Raw genomic sequence first — 17,453 nt, 5'->3', positions numbered from 1 at the left:
TTAGCTCCATTCATCTTGCAATCAAGTCTGACCAATGTCCCTGTACCTGCTGAAGAAAAACATACCCACAGCATGATGCTGTCTCCACCATGTTTGACAGTGGGGAAGGTGTTTTCAGGATGATTTGCAGTGTTAGTTTTCCACCACACAGAGTTTTGCATTTAGCCTTAATACTTCTACTCTGGTGTCATCTGACTAGAGCAGCTTTTTCCACATGCTAGCTGTCCCCTATATAGCTTTTTGAAAACTTCAAATGGGACTACTTATGACTTGCTTTCAAAAGTGGTTTTATTCTTGCCACTCCTCCATAGAGATCATATTTGGTGAGTATACAAATAGTTTTCATGTGGACAGATTCTCCCACCTGAGCTGTGGATCTCTGTAGTTTCTTCAAAGTGACTATGGGCCTCTTGACTGCTTCTCTAATTATTGCTCTCCTTGCTTGGGATGTCAGTTTAGGTAGACAGCCATGTCTCGGTAAGTTTGCAGTTGTGCTGTACTCCTTCGATTTTGGATGATGAATAGTACTCAGGTCTCCAGAGCTTGAGTTATTTTTTTTTTTTTACATTACCTAACTTTACCTTACTCTTATCCATAACCTTATCCTTGACCTGTCTGGTGTGTTCCTTGGTTTCCTTGATGCTGTTTCTCAAACAAACCTCTGAGGCCTTCAGAGAACAGCAGTAGTTATACTGACAACTTTCACACAGGTGGACTCAGTTTACCAATTAAGTGACTTCTGGTGGCAAATGGTCACTCAGGATTTTATTTAGGGGCATCAGACTGCATGGGGACTAAATACAAATGCATGTCACAAATTTCAGATTTATATTTTTTAAAATAATTAGAAAACAGTTTATCATTTTCTTGACACATCACTAATACTTGCTACTTTGTGTTAGTATATAATATAAAATCCCAAATAAATACATTTAAGTTTGTGGATGTAGTGTGAAAAAATGTGGAAAAGTTCATGTGGTATTTATACAGTTTGATGGCACAGTAAGTAGCATGTGTCTAGTGTCTGGCATTTTGTAAGGCATGTGTCTTTCTGTATCCTTGCCATAGAAGAGAAAGGTGCCCATACACATTTCCCCATTTCAGTAGTGCTGACAATACAGTTTGTGCAAGAGTCAAGTTAATCAAGGGAAAGATAAGGGTTGATTTCCCTACATGCAGTTGATTCAAGCAATCTCCATCACACAAACTATGTAAAGTCCTAAACATAGAGTACCATTTTTATGAATAATTATTTAGGACACACAATGTATAGAGGCACATTGCCTTTATTACATGTCTTTGTTTACAAAGTTTGTAATTACTTTTAGGCAATGCTCTAAATACATGAATTTTACGTTATATTTCAGACCTACTGATGGATAATGTTCATCTGTACTACAAACATATTTTTTTTATTTTCATTGTTCTCACCCTCTAGCCAGATCACCAGTTATTAGCTTGTGGATTTATATGAATGAAGTTTTAGAATTACTTCAGCATATGCACTTTGACAGCGGATTGTCCTATATAAATCAATATTATCTGTTGACTGATCAACTGTTTTTACAAAAGCGTACAGAAAAAAACAAAACCCTAGTGTAGATGGCCAAATAAACAAAATGACATATAAAGATCTTGTGTTCATGTGTCCAAAACCACTATTTACTATTTAGCTTCTTTTTTTTAATGCAAATCCAAAAATGATTGTGCACTTTGTGAAACTCCTGCCCGTTTTGTTTGTTATTTGTTACACAAATAAACTCTAATTGAACTTAGAAACATGTGAATAAATCTTGAATAACAAATACAATTTATGTCTAAATACCTGGAGATGAATTGAACGAAGACTGGCAGGAAGGTGTACAGGTACATAATCCAGTTTGTTATTTGAAAGATGTAGAAACTGCAGATGGGTAAGGTCCTGAAGAAAAAAATATTTTGATGAATAATGTTTAATATCAATACTATCAATGTACCCTGATTTCCAAGAGCTGTCAATTTGCCCAACTGCTATTGAAATCTCCCAGAAGTGAGTGCCGTAAAGTGTTCCCTCTGCCCTAAAGTTCAACCTGGGCATCAGCATACACCATGGCAGCGCCATGCTTTTGGTATAAATTTTATATGAAATATACAGCTTGGTCTGATTTGAGTGCTGATGCTGTGTGCGGCATGAGAGGCCGCGTGACACCCTGCATGCTTAGTACCAAGTAGCAAGCCTTTTTCCAAGGAAGAGTAAATAAAAATTAATCAAACAAGTCTTGTCTGGCTACAAAAAGCATTTACAAGGTGTGATACTTTTAAAAAAAGGCTTGCTACTTGGTACTAAGCATGCAGGGTGTCACGCCGCCTGTCACGCCGCTGTCACCTGGGGCCCGGACCCAGCACCCGACGTCACCACTTCCGGTGCTGCGGCCGCTCCGGGGGTCCCGTTGGGTGCTCAGGCACACCTCTCGCACCTAGTCCCATGTCTGCACAATGTTGCTAGTGCGCATGCATGCTCTTCTTGGCTGACTGCAGCCATGTCATCTCTATGGTCCTGGAGGACCTGACCTGGAAGTCCCAGCGCTCATGCCCTATATCAGGTTACCTCTTCCTTTGGGAGGTGTCTGATTATTGTTGTGCTTCCTGGCTTGGTCTGTTTGGTCTTTGCTTGGCTGCGTGCTGTATTCGGGTCCTCTGCCTTGTGCTCTGTCGTGCTTCCTGGCACATGCTCTGTTCCTGCACTCAGCCTTGCTGTGCTCCCTAGCACATGCTCCGTTCCTGTACTCTGCCTTGCTGTGCTTCCTAGCACAGGCTCTATAACTGCACTCTGCTCTGCGTGCTCCCTAGCACACCCTCGGCTTCTGTACTGTGCCCTGTCTTGCTTCACTGCTCGTGCTCTGCTCTAGTCCTATGTTCCTGTCGTGCTTCTCAGCACACCCTCTATCTTGCCTTGCACTCAGGTGTGCTTCCCAGCACACACTCTGCCTAACCCTGTTCTCCGTACACTCGCCCTGTATTGTCCTATACCCTGCTTGTCCCTGTGTCCATTGTTGTGAGTTCATTCTCTGGTTCACCAGTTGTAAGTTCTCCTTCCAGACTCCCTCTGGTGGTAACAGGAGGTAGTGAAGCTGATTTGATCGGTGGAGATCTGCCACCTGAGAATGAGGATGACGATTGGTCCTCAGGAGTCCCAGATTGGATTTAAGACAGTCGACGCCCTATTCAGTTGCTGGTGATTCCTTCTGGCTTGTCAGCTCTTGGTTTTCAGCTCTGTTCCAGTCATCAAAAGCTAAGTTTTTTCTTCTAATGTTCACACTTGATTTTGTTGGTCTATTCAGTTTTTTGTGTTATCAGCCAGCCTCGGCTGTGGGCTGTGCTGAATTTCCACTCTTATTTATCAGTATTTTGCCAATTTGCTTTTTGTCCCTTACTAGTTTGATCTCTTTTTGCTCAGAATATTTCAGAGTGCTGATATAGTGGGAGAAGTCTAGTGACTTCAGGGTTAATTTTGCTATCAGAAGTGTTGGACATTATTTTTGTAGGGTTTTTTGCAGGTTGCAGACAGTGTCTTTTCCTTTCCTTTCCTTTCTAGTTAGTTTGGGCCCCATCATTTTCCTGCCTGTTTTTGTGCCTTCATCTTGTTTCACCGTCAATACATGTGTGGGGGCTATCTATCCCTTTGGGGTCTGCTCTGAGGCAGTTAGTTTTCCCCTTTTCATGCTTCAGGCTTATTTAGTCCTCCGGCTGTGACGAAGCGTCTAGGAACATCGTAGGTACGCTCCACGGCTGCTGCTAGTTGTGTGGTAGAATCAGGGATCTGCATCTGCAATCTGCATAGTTACCAACCTCTCTGTTTTTTTGTGACTTAGCTTGTTTTGCTTTTTTCTCCTCGGTGACCCATTCATAACAGTCCATGCTTTGCACACTCTTGTACTCTGCACATTCCCTGTTGCTAGACACATCATTCGTGTCTCCTGTGAGCCAGCAACCTGGCTCCAGCAGTCGTGGTACCTGTCCCCCTTGGGCCTGCCTCTGACACTCCCTGTATAGGGGGTGGTCCTCACTAGGTCAGCTCATCCTGGGTGGGTTGGTGCCATGACCCAGAGGGTCCACTCCAGGAGTCGTCACACAGGGTGTCCAAACTTTTGCAATGGCCCATTTTCCTTTTTGTAATTTTTAAAATGTAAAAGATGAAAATATATTTATTTTGCCTAAAATACAAGACACCAGCGAACCCGGCTGAGGCATGGCAGGCAACACAACTGTCACTGACCAACGAGCACGGCTGAGGCACAAGCAGGCGGGCATGGCTAGGGCGGGCATGGCTGAGGCACAAACAGGAGGCTAGGAAGGCCAGGCGCATGCAAAGAGCACACAAAGCAACAAGGCAAGGCAAGACGAGAAACAAGACAGATTAGGCAGAGTATGGAACCAGGAACGGAAGCATAGGCAGAAACACAGAATCAGGTCAGAGCAAGAACAGAGCTAGCAGCGGAGCGTAGGTCAATGCCCAGAGCCAGGCCAAGGCAGAGCCTTGGGACTAGCTTAGAAACGTGCAAGAGAGCACAATAGGACAGAGTCTAGCAGCGGAGCGTAGGCCGAAGCCCAGAGCCGGGCCAAGGCAGAGCCTTGGGACTAGACATGGAAAAAATCACAAAAGGTAAGAGAGGAGGAATAGTGCGTGTGCCAGGGAGCACTACAGAGCACCATAGGAGACAGCGAGGTAGAGCAAGCAAAGACAGAGACCATAGGGAGGAACAAGGCAGAGCAAGGCAAGGTACGGAACCAGGAACGGAAGCTAGACTGAAGCACAGAACGGAATCAGAGCAAGGAAGGACTACAAGGCAAAGCAGAGCAGAGACAAAACATGGCACGAAGGACAAACACTAGACAAGGCATGGGACAAGAGATGGAATACAAGCACGGAGCGTGTGCAGAGACGCACAACAGGGCAGAGTGAAGGGGCACAGAATAGAGGGAGCGACCCAACAGACCAAGCAGCCATGCAGGGAAGCAACACAATACTCAGGCCCTGACCATAGGGATGGGAGGTCTGATATAGCACCATAGCACCAGTACTTCTGGGTCAGGACCAGGGAGGGACTATGGGTTCAGATCTTCCAGGATCATAGAGAGCAATGCTAGAACAGCCTGGGTAGAGCCATAGAGAATGTCACATGATCAGGGGTTCCAGGAATACAGCGGATTGCAGAACCAGAGCAGGGCTGGAACATAGGAAAGGTCACATGATCAGGGGTTCCAGGAGTACAGCGGATTGCAGAGTCAGACAGAGACGGATGGTTACCCAGCAACAGCATGCAGGCATGAGGTAAGGCGCGCGTGCACACTGCTCCATAACAGACATGGCGGACATGACAGACATGGCGGACATGACAGGTACAAGGGGAAGCACAGTTTGTTCAAGTAGCAATGGACGTTATGATAGGAGTAAGACACCTTAAAGGACTCAGAATGAATTCCAGAACTTTGAAGCTGATTGTATTGGACATTCAGTCTAACAAGACTTGAAGGCAACTCGGGCAAACGCCTCAATTGGTTCTCAGATAGGATGAGCTCCTGGAGGGACGGTAGCAGGTTAAAAGCATCATCATCAATCTTGGATAGATAATTACTTGAGAGATCCACGTACTTTAGTTTGTCTGTAAAGAAGAAAGTTAAGGTCATGGACAACATTTTACATAAGTATTTGTGTATATTTTTCTGTTATGTAAATGAGTGTCAAAGAGATTTTGTAGTTCAAAAGCTACTATCTCACTTTCAAGTATTTCTGCCAATTCTCTGTGGGGGATCCCATTGGTTGGACCCCCACTGATTGAGACGCTATCCTATAAACAGGAGATAACCTATAAACTAGGAACAAACCGCTTCCCGTTTGATGACAAGGGATTCAGTGGCATTATTGTCATAAGCAGCCTTGGAAAGAGGACTAATTATTATTATTATTATTATTATTATTATTATTATGTTTTGCTTATATTCAGTAACACTTTACAGACATTGTCATCACAGTCCCCATTGTGCTCCGAATCAGTATGTCTTTGGAGTGTGGGAGGAAGCTGGAGAACCGGGAGGAAACCCACAAAAACACGGGGAGAACATACAAACTCCTTATGATTTTAGAATAAGTGTCACAGATTTCTTGCCATATTTTGCCACAATCATCTGTGCACAGACCAATGCTCATGTTACAGAAATAACTCCATGCATTTTTGTTATGAATTTGAAGTTGCACCAAGTCTACCATAAGTCTACTCAAAATCTGCCATTTGTGAACATCTTGTCTGCGTATATGCAGCACTAATATCTAAAACCATTTGTTTTTAAAGGAATCGGTTTTGAAGCAATGTGTCCTAGAGGATTTTTCGATAAACTAATGTTTTCCTTCCATTATTGTAGCATTGAACCCTCCTGCCTATTGCAGCCCTGTTGGCAGTAGGTCATGCTTCCACAGCAGTGGTACATGATTTTGCTAGGCTACGGTGTCTACGTGAATGTGGTTTGGAGAAATGTGAAAGTAATATTTATTGCATCTGATAATGAGGCGCAATAATGAGGAATCAAGCAGTTTTTGATGCTTACAGAAGTAATAGCAAATCTGTTGTAACTGTTAAATAGAGTCTGTCATCTCCAAAGTGAGCGCTGCCTGAACTCAGCCCATGTGTGCGCATGCGCACTGACAATGCCTGAGCCTGTTCGTGTGGACATTCTCTTCCCTGGCTCCTTTCTGTGACTGCCATTTGCTATACTGATGCACCTAGAAATATGGTGAGTGGCCTCAGAGAGATGACTAGGAGAATGCACTCACCCACACTATGTTCACAAGGCCAGGCTCAAGCAGTGTCAGTGTGCATGCGCAAACATGCAAGCTGAGTTCAGGCAGCGCTGGCCTGGACATAATTCACATTAAGGTATTGGAGGGCATAATGATGCACTGAGTCATTGGCCAATCCATGGGTGCAGCGAAGCCCCCTAATTTGTATTTGAATTAAAAGTCATTTTCTCAGGCACTGTGCCACTTACATGTACAGGTTTGTATGTTATTTATGGGCATGACGTTCTCCATATCACTGTACAGTTAAGGCCCCATCACACACAGCGATTTCGCTAGCGAGATTGCTGATTTTGTGATGCCACAGCGATCTCGCCAGCGAGATCGCTGTGTGTGACGGTGATCAGCGACCGGCCCCCTGCCGCGGCTCTTAGATATCTGATCTTTACCTTGGAAACCAGCATGTACGCCGGTTTCCAAGGTAAACAGCGGGTATCCAAGAGCCGCGGCTCCTGGATACCCGATGTTTACATTAGAAACCAGCTTGCTCGCTGGTCCTGATCGCTGGAGAGGGGCTGTCTATGTGACAGCTCACCAGCGATCAGCCTTACGATGTCCCAGTGATCCCATCCATGTCGGATCGTTGGTGGGATCGCTGGGACATCGTTAAGTGTAACGGGGCCTTTAGATTAATATACATTTTGAGAGTAGACAGACATCTTTTAAGTAAACTAGATTAGGGGATGATGACAAAATCCAAGATAAGGCATTGAAAGTAGTCACTGGAAGGTGGACGTGTATAAACCTTTAACTCAAGTCTGTAAATCATATACTCACATTTAGTGTCAATTAAATTTATATAAATATCTTCAAGTAAACTACCTATTAAAGAGGACCTTTCACCAGGTTATCAGTGGACAGTTTTTGCTCCTATTTTATTCCTGCTTACCCCTTGAATATTTTTTTTTTTAAATTTGCCATACAGCTTCTGAGATATGGGCCTTTTTATTATACGCTACTTTTTTATTGTCTTTATCAAGGGAACATTGCTCAGAGGGTATTGTCCCAGAGAATCCTGTGAATAAAGCCCCTTTAGTAAAGACCATAAAAAATAGTACTAAATAAAAAGGTCTATATCTCTGGGAGTTTATTGGGAATTTGAAGAAACAAACAAAAAACTGGAATACTCAGATGAGCAGCAGAGCAAAATCTTGTTGACTTGATGACAGGTATTCTTAATGTGCAATCTTGTCATTACCTTTACTTTTGTTTCTTGAAAACTTGTTTGTTGTACTTAATACAAACCAGTAAAACATAAGAATATGTATATAAAGTACCATACGTTCCAGAACTTGAAAAAGTGTTTAATTACATACCAAGTCCTGCAAAGTTTTTGGCTTGAATGTGACTAATTTTGTTAAATCGGGCATACAAGTAAGTAGTCTCCTTTGGTAAATCAGGAAGAGAAGTCAGATCCACATCGTCACAATACACAGATGTACCGAGACATACACACATGAGGCAAGTTGGAAGACCTATAGTAAAACAGAAGGTTGTGATAAATATCGCATTAAATTCTAATATGAAATTCAAAGATTGAATCAAATATTTTAATTAGGCTGGTTTCACATTATCGCTTTTTTGCACAGCGCATTGTGTGCGTCCATGCCCATGCGTCATGCGCACCTATGTTTAACATGGGGGGGCGCATGGTCTAGAGTTTGCATGCGTTCATATGTGTTTTCGTGGGCATGCGGTTTTTTAAGGTGTGCGCCCATGCGCGCCAGACGCAATCTGTTGCATTTTTGGGTCCATCCAATGGCGCCAAAAAAACGCATGCGCACACTTGCGCACAGAATGCGACAAAATAACGCATTTACAGTCTATGGGAACACTGGCGTGCTCATCAACATGCGCACGCCTGCGTTTAAAAACGCAAGCGTATTAAGAGTTAACAAGGCTTGAAACTGGTTAAAACGCTTGCGTCAAAAAAACTCAAAAGCATGATGCGTTTTTTTGCATGCATTTCTATTGCACACGAAGCGCTACGCTAAAAAACACTAATGTGAAAGTAGCCTTAATTATTATTTTTTACAAAATGTTACAGTTTTTCATTCCACGAATTACAAAATAAAATCTGAGAAATTCCTAGTCACTTATCAGTCTAGTTCCTGTTGTACAGAACCCAAATTCTTGGCCACAGATTCTGTTTTTCAAACCAAACCATGCATACTGCTTTCACTTAAATGGAATGTCCAGGAATTGACCAGCAACTCAGTCCTGAGTTTCTCTGAAAGAAAGTGTGTGTCAATACGCATCCACTATGACATTCCTTTGTTAGACCAAATATTTCATGTTTGATGCATACCAAACTCAGCTTGCAGAAAACAATACAATAGGCATAATCCATTTCACAACCCCATAAGAGGTCATGGCAGATTTTATATATATATCTATAATAATAAATGCCCTAACCAGCTTCCGGTTGTAACAACTTCCGTCCAGTTGTAACCGGTGACGTCACCACACACGCACGCACGTTAACCCTCAACACACCACACCGCCTCAACACACACTCCTCTCACCTTTCACCTCCACTCATGTCCACTCACTCTTTCACTCCACATACGTTCCTTTCTCTCACTCCGTTTCTCATACTCACACCGTCATCGTCGCTGCCCCGACATCTTCCTCCGCCGCCGCGATCCGGGATCCAGACGTTCTCCAGGCCGCCGACATCGGGATCCAAAAAGATGGCGTCGGCGAAATCTCGCGAGATTACGCCGACGCCATTTTGGATCCCGATGTCGCCCATGCCAGCGACATGTTGTTGCGGCGACGCCATCTTGAATATCGCGGGACTTCACGAAATCCAAGATGGCATCCCGCAAGAACATGTCGGCGGCCTGGAGAACGTCTGGATCCTGGATCACGGCGGCGGAGGAAGATGTCGGGACAGCGATGATGACGGTGTGAGTATGAGAAACGGAGTGAGAGAAAGGAACGTATGTGGAGTGAAAGAGTGAGTGGACATGAGTGGAGGTGAAAGGTGAGAGGAGTGTGTGTTGAGGCGGTGTGGTGTGTTGAGGGTTAACATGGCAAGAGGTGTGAGGTTGTGTGCACACGCTGCGGGTTTTGGCCGCTGCAGACCCGCAGCAGTTTTTGCTGCGGTGTACAGTACCATGATTCCCTATGGGAATCAAAAACCGCAGTGCAGACGGTGCGGAATTTTCCGCGCGGATTATCTGCGGTTTTCAATCCGCAGAAAGAATTGACATGTCAATTCTTTCTGCGGATTCTCCTGCGGTTTGCCATCTCCTCTATTGAGGAGATGAAAAACCGCAGGGCAAAACCGCAGAGCAATCCGCAGGTAAAACCGCAGGTCTTTTGACCTGCGGTTTCACCTGCGGATTTTACAAAATCCGCGCGGATGAATCCGCACCTAATCCGCAGCGTGTGCACACAGCCTTAACGATGTCGGTGAAATCTCGCGAGATTTCGCCGACGCCATCTTGCATTCGTGAAATTGCGTCATTTACCTCACGACGACTTGCTGTGCGGACGCTTGGCATTGCCTGTACCACCATAACTACTGCTGCCTTGGTCCTATGCCTGTTTACTGCCGGTGTCTAATTACAGGGCTAATTTGCCTATACTGCCATAACTATTGCTACCTTGCTACTCTGCCGGTGTCTAATTACAGGGCTAATTTGCCTCTACCACCATAACTACTGCTGCCTTGCTCCTCTGCCGGTGTCTAGTTACAGGGCTAATTTGCCTATACCGCCATAACTACTGCTGCCTTGCTCCTCTGCCGGTGTCTAATTACAGGGCCAATTTGCCTATACCGCCATAACTACTGCTGCCTTGCTCCTCTGCCGGTGTCTAATTACATGGCTAATTTGCCTATACCGCCATAACTACTGCTGCCTTGCTCCTCTGCCGGTGTCTAATTACAGGGCTAATTTGCCTCTACCGCCATAACTACTGCTGCATTGCTCCTCTGCCGGTGTCTAATTACAGGGCCAATTTGCCTATACCGCCATAACTACTGCTGCCTTGCTCCTCTGCCGGTGTCTAATTACAGGGCTAATTTGCCTCTACCGCCATAACTACTGCTGCATTGCTCCTCTGCCGGTGTCTAATTACAGGGCCAATTTGCCTATACCGCCATAACTACTGCTGCCTTGCTCCTCTGCCGGTGTCTAATTACAGGGCTAATTTGCCTCTACCGCCATAACTACTGCTGCATTGCTCCTCTGCCGGTGTCTAATTACAGGATCAATTTGCCTCTACCGCCATAACTACTGCTGCCTTGCTCCTCTGCCGGTGTCTAATTACAGGGCTAATTTGCCTCTACCGCCATAACTACTGCTGCCTTGCTCCTCTGCCGGTGTCTAATTACAGGATCAATTTGCCTCTACCGCCATAACTACTGCTGCCTTGCTCCTCTGCTGGTGTCTAATTACAGGGCCAATTTGCCAATACCGCCATAACTACTGCTGCCTTGCTCCTCTGCTGGTGTCTAATTACAGGATCAATTTGCCTCTACCGCCATAACTACTGCTGCCTTGCTCCTCTGCCGGTGTCTAATTACAGGGCCAATTTGCCTCTACCGCCATAAGTACTGCTGCCTTGCTCCTCTGACTGTTCACTGCCTGTGTCTAATTACAGGGCCAATTTGCCTCTACCGCCATAACTACTGCTGCCTTGCTCCTCTGCCGGTGTCTAATTACAGGGCCAATTTGCCTCTACCGCCATAACTACTGCTGCCTTGCTCCTCTGCCGGTGTCTAATTACAGGGCCAATTTGCCTCTACCGCCATAACTACTGCTGCCTTGCTCCTCTGCCGGTGTCTAACTACAGGGCCAATTTGCCACTACCACTTCATAACTACTGCTGGGCAATTACAGGGTCAATTAGTTTCTGTTTACTCTACAATACTCCAGGACGCCTTCTTCACTGCCAGATAACTGCCAAATAGACTCCTTTACCTGTGCCAACATGAGTCATAACAAAAAGTATGCCAATGCCAGTGAAAGGAAAGCAGCTTTAGCACTACGACAAAAACAACGCCGTGCTAATGAGACTCCTGAGGAAAAACACCATCGCCTTGAGAAGATTAAGGCTTATAAACGCCGTCGCCTCACACACGAATCCCCTAACTCTAAATCCATAAGATTGGCTGAAGAAGCCTCTGCACGCCGTCACCGCCGACAACAGACGGCCTCTTCCTCATCATTATTATTAGACTCACAACAGGATGCTTCCACATCAGCATGTGGAACAATTTACTGCTACACTTCATCCCATATGCCGTTCACTGACATAACTAATAAGCAATCTGTTTCTGCCCTATCAATACCACCATTCAATACCGATGCACAGTATGCCAATGCCAGTGAAAGGAAAGCAGCTTTAGCACTACGACAAAAACAACGCCGTGCTAATGAGACTCCTGAGGAAAAACAGCATCGACTTGACAAGATTAAGGCTTATAAACGCCGTCGTCTCACACACGAATCCCCTAACTCTAAATCTATTACATTGGCTGAAGAAGCCTCTACACGCCATCACCGCCAACAACAGACGGCTTCTTCCTCATCATCTATAATAATAAATGCCCTAAGCAGCTTCCGGTTGTAACAACTTCCGTCCAGTTGTAACCGGTGACGTCACCACACACACACATATGTTAACCCTCAACACACCACACCGCCTCAACACACACTCCTCTCACCTTTCACCTCCACTCACGTCCACTCACTCTTTCACTCCACATACGTTCCTTTCTCTCACTCCGTTTCTCATACTCACACCGTCATCGTCGCTGCCCCGACATCTTCCTCCGCCGCCGCGATCCTGGATCCAGACGTTCTCCAGGCCGCCGACATGTTCTTGCGGCGACGCCATCTTGGATTTCGTGAAATCCCGCGAGATTCAAGATGGCGTCGCCGCAAGAACATGTCGCTGGCGTGGACGACTCGGGATCCAAAAAGATGGCGTCGGCGAAATCTCGCGAGATTACGCCGACGCCATTTTGGATCCCGATGTCGTCCACGCCGGCGACATGTTCTTGCGGCGACGCCATTTTGGATCGGCGAAATCCCGCGATAGTCAAGATGGCGTCGCCGCAAGAACATGTCGCCGGCGAGGACGACGTCGGGATCCAAAATGGCGTCGGCGAAAACTCGCGAGATTTCGCCGACGCCATTTTGGATCCCGACGTCGTCCACTCCGGCGACATGTTCTTCCGGCGATGCTATCTTGACTATCGCGGGATTTCACGATACTCAAGATGGCGTCGCCGCAAGAACATGTCGCCGGCGTGGACAACGTCTGGATCCAGGATGGCGCCGGCGGAAGAAGATGTCGGGGATCGTGGAGCAGCGGCGATGACGACGTGAGTATGAGAGACGGAGTGAGAGAAGGGGTCGTATGTGGAGTGAAAGAGTGAGTGGAGATGGTGAAAGGTGAGAGGAGTGTGTGTTGAGGAGTGTGTGTGTTGAGGGTTAACATGGCAAGAGGTGTGATGCTATCGCATCCTCCCGATGCGATAGCATCGGGCCATAATCTAGTATATATATATATATATATATATTTTGTAGGGATTCGCTCTGTTAGGTAATGGCAGAGCTGCAGTAATGAGTCAACACACAGGCTTAAAGTCCAATTTCAGTGGTTTAATGTCACGTTGCCGATTAACAGAAAGTAAGGAAAAACATAAATATACTCCAGCTTGGAGAACCACTGGTCCCAGACTCACCCCTTGCACGGGACGGGCTTAACTAAGCGGCTGCCAGATCCATGGCATCCGCCAGATGCAATTCCCAGGGTTGTTGAGAGTCTTGCTGTTATAGTCCTGCAGCACTGGGATCCTGTATACAAGTTCAAGCTAAGTCCAGCCAAGTTCCTGTAACTTCTAGACACACACTCACCATGTGCCAATCACCAACCTCCATTACATAGCCCATAACCCCTCCCACAAGTGAGGTAGACATCACATGGGCTGATCACGTGACCATGACATCATCGCAGGTCCGGTCTTTAGGGAAAAACCTGGCCAAACAATAAGCTGTTGGGAGAAATGTATCTCCCATCCAGTAAAACACCCTTTACTGTACCACATACCTCCCTCCTATGTTCAACCCTAAGGGGGTGGACACATGACATACAGTGAACTCTGGACAGGGCATCTGCATTCCCCTGTAGTCTGCCTGCCCGATGTTCTACTGAAAATTTAATATTTTGCAGAGACAGGAACCACCTGGTGACTCAGGCATTCCTCTCCTTAGCTTGACTCATCCACGTAAGAGGGGAATGATCTGTCACCAACTGAAATGTTCTCCCAAGCAAATAGTAGTGCAATGACTCCAGTGCCCACTTGCTGGCCAGGCACTCTCTCTCCACAATACTGTACCTGGTTTCAGCTGGGGTAAGCTTCCGGCTTAGGAAAATAACGGGATGCTCTTCCCTGTTAACCTCCTGAGACAGCACGGCCCGAGACCTATCTCAGAGGCATCTGTCTGCACAACGAACTGCTTTTTGAAATTTGGAGTGATCAGGACTGGTGTACCACACAGAGCCCCTTTTAATTTTGTAAAGGCCTCCTCTAACTGATCATTCCAGTGGACCATCACAGATTTCCTCCCTTTTAAGCAGTCTGTTAAAGGTGCGGACAGGGTTGCAAAGTTGGGAATGAACCGCCTGTTATATCCCACCAAACCTAAAAAAGCTTTTACCTGTTTTGTTGTGAGAGGATGGGGCCAGTTCTGGATTGTCTCCACTTTGTTTACTTGAAGCTTGAGAACTCCTCTCCCAATAACTTAACCCAAGTACTGAGATTCCTCAACCCTATGGAACACTTCTTTGGATTGGCAATTAGCCCTGCTTGTCGCAGAGAGTCTATCACTGCCTGTACTTTTGCTAAGTGGCTTTCCCAGTCGGAGCTGTACACAATGATATCGTCTAGATAGGCTGAGGCATAGCGGTGATGGGGATGGAGAACAATATCCATTAACGGCTGGAACGTTGCTGGTGTGCCATTCAACCCAAAAGGGTAACACCTTATACTGGAACAGCCCCTCGGGTGCTACAAAAGCCATTTTTTCCTTCGCCGCCTCTGTTAGGGGTACCTGCCAATAACCTTTTGTGAGGTCCAGAGTGGTAAAATACCGTGCCTGCCCAAATTGCTCTATCAACTCCTCAACCCGGGGCATGGGGTAGGCGTCAAACTTTGAAATGTCATTAAGTTTTCTAAAATCATTACAGAATCTTAGAGACTAGAGTTAAGCGAAACAGGTCGGTAAAATTGATAAGTCGCTGACTTACCTACACCTTATACAGCTGTACGCTCCTCATACAGTACCATATACCTGCTGGTAATTTTGCTACATTTTCACAAACATGAGGAAGTATGGAGGAAGATGCCGTGAACGTGGGCGGGGGGAGCTGGTACTGATGGTGGTGGTGGTGCATCTGCTGGTTATGCAAAAAGCACAATAGCAGCTAAGGCAGGAGGTGTTGAGCCTGCGTCATCGTCTGCCACAAGAAGGCCTGTAAGGTTCCCTTTTCTGGGAGTAGGAAAACCGCTTTTAAAGCCAGAGCATCAGGAACAGGTTTTGGCTTACATTGTCGAAATAGCCACCAGCTCTATTGCCTCCTCTTCTGAACGTTCAAAACCTGCAAGCACTGAGTCGTCAGTGCAGGCTTCTGGTCAGGAAAAACACCTTTCCTTGTGTCCTTCAACCCCACCAAAAGTGAAGGATGCGGCAGCCCACACTTCAGATTATTCCATGGAGCTCTTTTCACATACCATGCCTGGGTTATCCAGTCAAATCCTGAATTTCCCAGTCCAAGATGAATCTGACATGGAGTGCACTGATGCACAGCCACTGCTAGATGATTCTGCTGGTACATTGACCCACATCACTACATTGCCCTCGCAGTCCACTGAGCCAGAATCTGACCCTGATGAAACTCAGGTGACCCTTCCCGCATACTATATCACCTTACACGGTGACAGAGGAAGGTGCAGATGAAATTGAAGAGGAGGTGATGGATGATCCACTTGTTGACCCAGATTGGCATCCATTGGGGGAAGATGGTGCCGCTGGCAATAGCTCAGATGAGGAGAAGGATCCGCAGCAGGAATCGACATCGCTGCAGCTGTTATCTGGCAAGCCCATAGCTGTCCAAAAACGTGGAACAAAAACCAAAAGAGGTGCAGGACAGCTTGGCCACATGGTCAAATTAGCACAGCGTGCAAGCCCTGAGAATTTATACCATAGTAGGAAGAGTGCAGTGTGGCACTTTTTTGACCAAAATCCTATTAATAAGGCAAAGATTATGTCATGATCCCAGTGCAGGTTTTGACCTGCACATCAGGGGTTAATGTCTTGAGCTCAGTGCAGGCTTTGACCTGCACACCTGGGGTTAATTATTGTGGCCTCTCTTTGGTTCAGGCAGAGCTTTTTATTGCCCTGAGATACTCCAATCCCTGTCAGTTATACTTTTGCCTTTGGCCGAGTGGTGTGACCCCTGTGTGCCTGTTCGTTGTCTTATAGCTTGCTTATATGGTTCTGATCCGGTTCTGTCCCCCATTGTGAGTTTGCCTGTTGATTCTGTACTGTATATCTGCTTCTATGATTTCTGACTTCTTGGCTACGTCTTGACTATCCGTTCTGTCTTGCCCTTTGGTAATTGTGCTATCTCGTGCTTTGACCCCGGCCTGATCTGGTTTATTTCCCTGTCTATGCCTATTAGTAACTTTGTTCCGTAGTTACCATTCTAGGAGTTTTCCTGCAGCTCCTAACTCTCGGGAGTTTAGGCCACGCCCCCAGCAGTCAAATGCTTCAGGTCCTGTGGGTCTGAAGCATGCATCTTCTCTGCTGCTGCCCGCTCCACAAGTATCTCTGAGCACAGGTTGTCTTACTCAGGACACGCGCACTGGCTCAGTGAGCAAGTGCAGTGCGGTGTTCCTGACATTATAACTGACCGTGAACTTTTTTTTTCTCTCCTCACTTCTGCAGCATGGACCCAATGCATGCCTTGAGCAGGTGAAATGCTTGACTCAGTCGCTGCAGAAGTGAAGTTTGGAACACCAAGCTCTGGCCCAGTCTCAACGGCAGGTTGCGGACTCGTTTCAGGGGGTGCTTTCCGCAGGCTTTCAGCAGGTGGGGAATAGAGATGTCATTTTAGTCCCACCCGAATCCCCAGTTAAGTTACCAAATACGTTTGCTGGTGACAAAAATGAATTTAGAGCGTTTAAAGAGGGCTGTAAGCTCTTTTTCTCCTTGAGACCCCGCTCCTCTGGGGATGAGAAACAGAGGGTGGGGGTAGTTATGTCCCTCCTTAGGGGGTCCCCTCAAGCCTGGGCATTTTCTCTTTCCTCTTCTGCCCCAGAGAGAATGACTGTGGATGCATTTTTTGAGGCCTTGGGGCTTATTTACAATGAGCCAGATAGAGTGCGTTTGGCTGAGGACAAGGTGATGAGTGTCTGTCAGGGGAAGCACTCAGCCGAGTGGTTCTGTTCTGAATTTAGGCGTTGGGCAGCTGAGGTTTCTTGGAGTGATGCCGCCCTTTGGGGGGCTGTTCCGTAGAGGCATGTGTGAACGTCTGAAGGATGCCCTGGCACTCCATTCTCCACCTGACTCCCTGGAGGATGCCATGTCCCAAGCAG

General features: G+C 46.3%; 1 protein-coding gene across 2 annotated transcripts in view; it reads right to left on the bottom strand.

Annotated features, from left to right (window-relative positions):
* OPTC (opticin) overlaps positions 1-17,453 on the bottom strand; it is a 338,728-nt gene that overhangs the window by 102,574 nt on the left and 218,701 nt on the right. For both annotated transcript variants that reach the window (XM_073560757.1, XM_073560756.1), the window contains 3 exons: positions 8,149-8,307; positions 5,440-5,642; positions 1,826-1,921 (listed from right to left, as the gene is read on the bottom strand). In XM_073560757.1, coding sequence (XP_073416858.1) covers positions 1,826-1,921; positions 5,440-5,642; positions 8,149-8,307 — 458 coding nt within the window. The remainder of the gene's footprint in view (positions 1-1,825; positions 1,922-5,439; positions 5,643-8,148; positions 8,308-17,453) is intronic.

The sequence above is a fragment of the Dendrobates tinctorius genome, unplaced genomic scaffold (assembly GCF_039654945.1).
Source record: "Dendrobates tinctorius isolate UK_male_01 unplaced genomic scaffold, ASM3965494v1 ptg000304l, whole genome shotgun sequence".
In the NCBI taxonomy this organism is placed as follows: Eukaryota; Metazoa; Chordata; class Amphibia; order Anura; family Dendrobatidae; genus Dendrobates; species Dendrobates tinctorius.
Note: the sequence above shows the minus strand (reverse complement) of the source record. Positions and strands in the feature narration are given on the sequence as shown.